The sequence below is a fragment of the Triticum dicoccoides genome, chromosome 3B (assembly GCF_002162155.2).
Source record: "Triticum dicoccoides isolate Atlit2015 ecotype Zavitan chromosome 3B, WEW_v2.0, whole genome shotgun sequence".
NCBI lineage: Eukaryota > Viridiplantae > Streptophyta > Magnoliopsida > Poales > Poaceae > Triticum > Triticum dicoccoides.
Genome location: NC_041385.1, coordinates 80,273,196 through 80,277,961, shown reverse-complemented (window position 1 = coordinate 80,277,961; position 4,766 = coordinate 80,273,196). Strand labels below are relative to the sequence as shown.

The 4,766-nt window shown below is 42.3% G+C and overlaps 1 protein-coding gene across 1 annotated transcript in view; it reads left to right on the top strand.

Moving 5' to 3' along the window:
* The window catches only part of LOC119274864, a 4,609-nt gene extending 521 nt beyond the window's left edge, over positions 1-4,088 (top strand). The window contains exons 2-14 of the mRNA XM_037555606.1: positions 120-199; positions 339-407; positions 506-587; positions 826-893; positions 1,119-1,220; positions 1,790-1,879; positions 1,968-2,042; positions 2,173-2,205; positions 2,285-2,365; positions 2,516-2,569; positions 2,649-2,720; positions 2,796-2,870; positions 3,374-4,088. Of these exons, the coding sequence (XP_037411503.1) occupies positions 120-199; positions 339-407; positions 506-587; positions 826-893; positions 1,119-1,220; positions 1,790-1,879; positions 1,968-2,042; positions 2,173-2,205; positions 2,285-2,365; positions 2,516-2,569; positions 2,649-2,720; positions 2,796-2,870; positions 3,374-3,520 (1,028 nt within the window). The 3' untranslated portion in view covers positions 3,521-4,088. The remainder of the gene's footprint in view (positions 1-119; positions 200-338; positions 408-505; positions 588-825; positions 894-1,118; positions 1,221-1,789; positions 1,880-1,967; positions 2,043-2,172; positions 2,206-2,284; positions 2,366-2,515; positions 2,570-2,648; positions 2,721-2,795; positions 2,871-3,373) is intronic.
* The last annotated feature ends 678 nt before the right edge of the window (positions 4,089-4,766 follow it).

Genomic DNA, 4,766 nt, shown 5'->3' with positions numbered 1-4,766 from the left:
TGACGCCCCGCGCGCTGATTGCTCCGTGCCGATTCCGCTCGCCCGCCCGCCCGCTCCCCGTGTTGCTTAGCTAGCCAGGCAGCTGACGGAGTGGTGTCTGCTTGTATGTATGCCTGCAGGGATCATCGGAACCATGGTCACCGGCGGCGACGGCAGCAAGCTTCCGGACCTCAGGGACGTGCTCTCCTTCTCCTTCAAGGTGCCACAATCGTGTCCATCCATCCATCCATCCATCCGTGGCCGCTGCCCGTGTCGATTGGATGAGGATCCCCTGTTCCGTTCTGTTCTGTTCTGTTATATTCACCGTCTCACCCCCTCCCCCTGTTTGTGCCGTCCAGTTCATGAAGCAGGACAAGAAGGAAGGCTCGTCCAACGCCTCGCCGCAGAACGACCTCTTGTTGTCTCAGGTCTTCTTCTTCCGCCTCTTCGTCTCATCCCTGTTATGCTTGCCTGCTGTCTGCAGCACACGCGCTGACCCGACTGGTTGATAAACTTTGCGTTTCAGGTCAACTATCTCAGGGATCAGCTCCAAGCATTGTCCCGTGAGGCTCAATGCCCGCAGATTATCAACGTCAATGGCGGACCAGGTTTGCTGCCTGCTTCCTCTCTTTTGTACCCAAATCATGTGTGTCCATAGCTCAAGTAACCATGTCTTCTTCGCCTTCTATGCGATGTGCCCTCTTGCATCAACCTATGTGAACCCATCTATCAGAGAATATGCTCACTATGTGCTGTTGTTCACTTTAATTTAACTTGCTGGGCACTGAACTGAATTGGTATCATATTTTTTTTTATACCGGCTGAAGCAAAACCGTTCTCTTGCAGGCGCTGGTGCTTATGGTTTAACTTTTATTGCTGTTGGAGCCATTGGCTATTTATACATAAGATGGAAGGTAAACATTTATCTCCCTGTCAACTTGGTGCAAGGATAATATATGTTAACAAATTACAACATAAAGCTATGTTGCACTGTTGTGTGGGTGGCTACTTTTCTTTCTTGTTGTTTTAGATTCTTAGTGTAGTGGCCCTGGATTGCAACCTGAGCTCGTCCTGTTCCTACTCTGATGTTTGAAGTTCACTATTGGCACTTCTCCTGAAGCTAACTTGCTAATTTACAGGGATGGAAAATTTCTGATATGATGTTTGTCACCAAGCGTGGCTTGGCTGATGCCTGCAACATAGTTGGCAAACAATTGGATCAGGTTTCAGAAAGTGTTCATGTAAGTTTCTTCGTCCTATATTCAGTGGAATAGTGTTATCAGATTGCGTGGCATTTCCAGATGACAGGTGCAAGGATGCCATAGTGCTGTCACTACAAAATGTGTTATAGTAAAGTTGCATTATAAGATTCACCTAAGTAATCAATCATCCCAGTCAGTGACATATTGATGAAGCTTAGGACTTAAACTATGCCAATTTCTATTAGAACTGGTACATTAAACTTTGAAATACAGCATGTCAGAAATTGCTCAGTTAAAACAGCTAAACACATTTACATCCAATATTTTTATTAAATGGCAAAACATTTTTCCTACATTGTTGCTTATCTGTTTTTCTTATGCCACATGATGTAGACGTATATTTTCGCTTTATGTGTCTGCACATAGAAAATTTGTATAATTCTACTTGGTGCTTGTATGCATTCAGAAGAGGAAAAGGCACAATAACAGAAACGATGTTTGGATAGGTCTCACATACTTCTAACATTTTGTTATATGTTAGCTTTATTCGCGCTGACTCTCATTTGTTTTAACAAAAACAATATTTCTTTTCATTCTGCTGATATCAGGCTTCAAAAAAGCATTTGGCTGGAAGGATCGACCGAGTCGATTGTAGTCTAGATGAATGCCACGAAATTATTGAAGCCACAGGGAAAGAGGTTTGAGGAACTTGCCCGCATATTTGTTGTTTCCAGGCTTTAGTGTATTTTAAAAGATGCTGATGCAAAAATAATACGTATTTCACAGGTTACAGTCATACATGGAGATCTAAGTGCCTTTCAGGAGGAAATACAATCAGTTCACCATGTTGTCCGCACTCTGGTAAGTAGTGGAGTAGTACCTTTCAGGCTTGCACTGTACATGCCTATATTTTTGTGTTTAATATAATCTCTTCCCCTTAGAGTAGGACTTCTAGTAGTAAGTGCAAACTAAATCTCTTACCCTTTTGCAGGAGACAAAGCTTGGACGCCTTGCATATACTCAAGTAAGTAGAAATTCCTAGCCCACAGTTTGTTTTTCTGTAGAGGTTATGTGTCGCTAACCTTTTGACTGAAATATCTTAGGATCACACAACACGAGGAATACATGAGTTATGTGAGTTCACTAAAAGATTGGATCGGAGTCCGAAAGCCGATACTCTTAAGGCAAGTTCCGAGAATATATCTCGTACCTTATTCCCTATAGTGTGCTTATTTTATTGTGGCCATTTTCATGATGCGTCTATGGCATGAGGCCTGTTGGTTCGAATGTCGTGTTCTCTGAATGCTAATCTCGTAAATTAAATCATTTTTCAGGTCACAGCATCAACTCCTCTCCCTGCAATCGAGTCTTCAGAAGGAATTACTAGGGTAACTTCATTCACCCTTTTTCCAGTTTCAATATAGTTTTGATCTTCACAGGCTGACCCTTTTCTCTCTCTTACTACAGACTGCTTCGTTGCCGTCAGGTTCAGAACCCGTGTCTCCTGTAGCTCAATCACCTAGAGCAGATCCACCTAAGGTCAGTTTCAATTTAATATCTTTTTACAACACATTTGGCCTGGTCTATTGCATCTAATATTTTAATGTTGTATAGGTTCTGCGTTCGTCTACAGCCATATCAGCATCAGGACTGAGTATGCTAGCTGGAACTACAGCAATACCTAAAAGGGTAAGAGCATCTCTTTGCATTTTGTTCATTAGGGCTTCTTATGGTCTGTTTGATACTTTCTACTTGAAGAAGATGGTGCGATCTGCCTAATGATTGTTGTACACAGTGATTTGACACGCTGCCTGAAATTACTAGTTGTGAATATTGGATATCTGTAGCATTACATTTTGAACCTAATTTTGGTCTGCTAACTCTAGTTTGCTCTTCCATGTTAATCAGAATGTGGTGATTTTTTTAATAAAAACATGTCACTCCTTGAGTGACAGCTTGTACGGGCTGTAGAAAAGAAAAACTTTAAGAAAAATGTACTTTGTGGATGTATTATATGTTGTGGAACTTTGACCCCGGCACCGCCATCTTTTTGACATGGTAGCTTGGACTATCCATTTGTAGATAGAATATGTTTGTACGATTCTACCAGCTGTTTTTAGTAATTACAACATAGTGTACCTTGGTTAAATTCAAACCGAGTGCAACTGAAGCTCTTGCTGTTTAATCTCTAGGCTGTGATCAACCGGGCAACTTCGATGAAGGAAGGAGTGCCGACCCCCGAGGCCCCAAAGAACACTTCAAGCGCAGCAGCAGCAACCCTCAAGAGACCTGTTTCGGGTTCGAGCCGGTTCGGTTTCCTGCGGGGTTTCGCCAGTTGAGGGACAGGCGAACAGTGATGATATACTACATATGGCACTGCCTTGCTGTGGTTTGTGCCAAAGGACAGCACGACATCCCAGTAACCTTTTTTATTACTTGTAACATTTATTATCTATCTATCCATCTAGCTAGATATGCAGGGCAGGTAAGGTAGTAGAAAAACATGGCAGTGGGCAAAGGAAGGGGAATTTGCTTTGCCAGACAAATTTTTGTAGAAAGCAAAATATGTATGGTGGAGATACGAGGGGCGGTGATATGATGGCAAGAGATGCGTTACGTACACTGTCATTTACTCGCATGGTTAATTTTGGCGAAGCAAGGATGATGCATACGAGGTTTCTGATCTCGATGTCAATGGATATTACATGTAGCCGCATCTGGAAGATGCGGATGAAAACAGTGTCTTGTTCGAGTCTAGCGAGTCATGTAGCAGGGGACTGCTACTGTTTTAAGCATGGGCAAGCAAGAATGTTGCTGATAAGAAAAGGAGACCTGGTAGCTGGTGGTGTTGCTCTACCACCATTCTGTTGCTGATGCTTTGCACCATGAATAAAATCAATCTGCTTAGCATGTTTTGTGCACCTGATTATTGCTGTGGTACTGTTGTGTGTGTTAATTCAGAAATAGTTACATTCATAGTCGTTTGATGAAGAGTTCTTTCTATCCCTTCAGGATATCAATCAGTTCGGTTGGTTGTTGTGGTCAATCTAGAAACTGTTATCACTCGGTTGTCTAAGAAATACCAAAACTGTTGATCATGGTCCATGCCTGCAAGGAGCCTCAGCATCTTGTGTCGGAGTGCCGAATTAATTAATTAATTGTGCATGGAAATGTGAAAAATACAAAAGGGTTCGACTTTGATGGACACTGAGAAGGTAGTAGTGCATCTAGAAAGGTAGCACTAGTACATCATCTCGTTGCTTTGTGATGGGTGTTAGTAACAATTATACATGTAGCAGTAGCAGCAGCTACAAGAGGGATATAGACGAGAAAAACATTTGGTTGGAAGCAGCACTAGTTACTCAGTGATGGACTTAGTTTTCACCGTTAATATTCAGACATTGGCATCTTTTTTATAGTTGCATGAATCTCAGTCAGACCAGATGGTGCTTATACACCGTCATATTTGAGCTTTGTGATGGACATTATACATGTAGCTGCAGCTACAGGACGGATATATAGATGAGAACAAGTTTGTGGTGGAAGGAGCACTAGATTAGTGATGGAATTAGGTCTTTTTTGGGT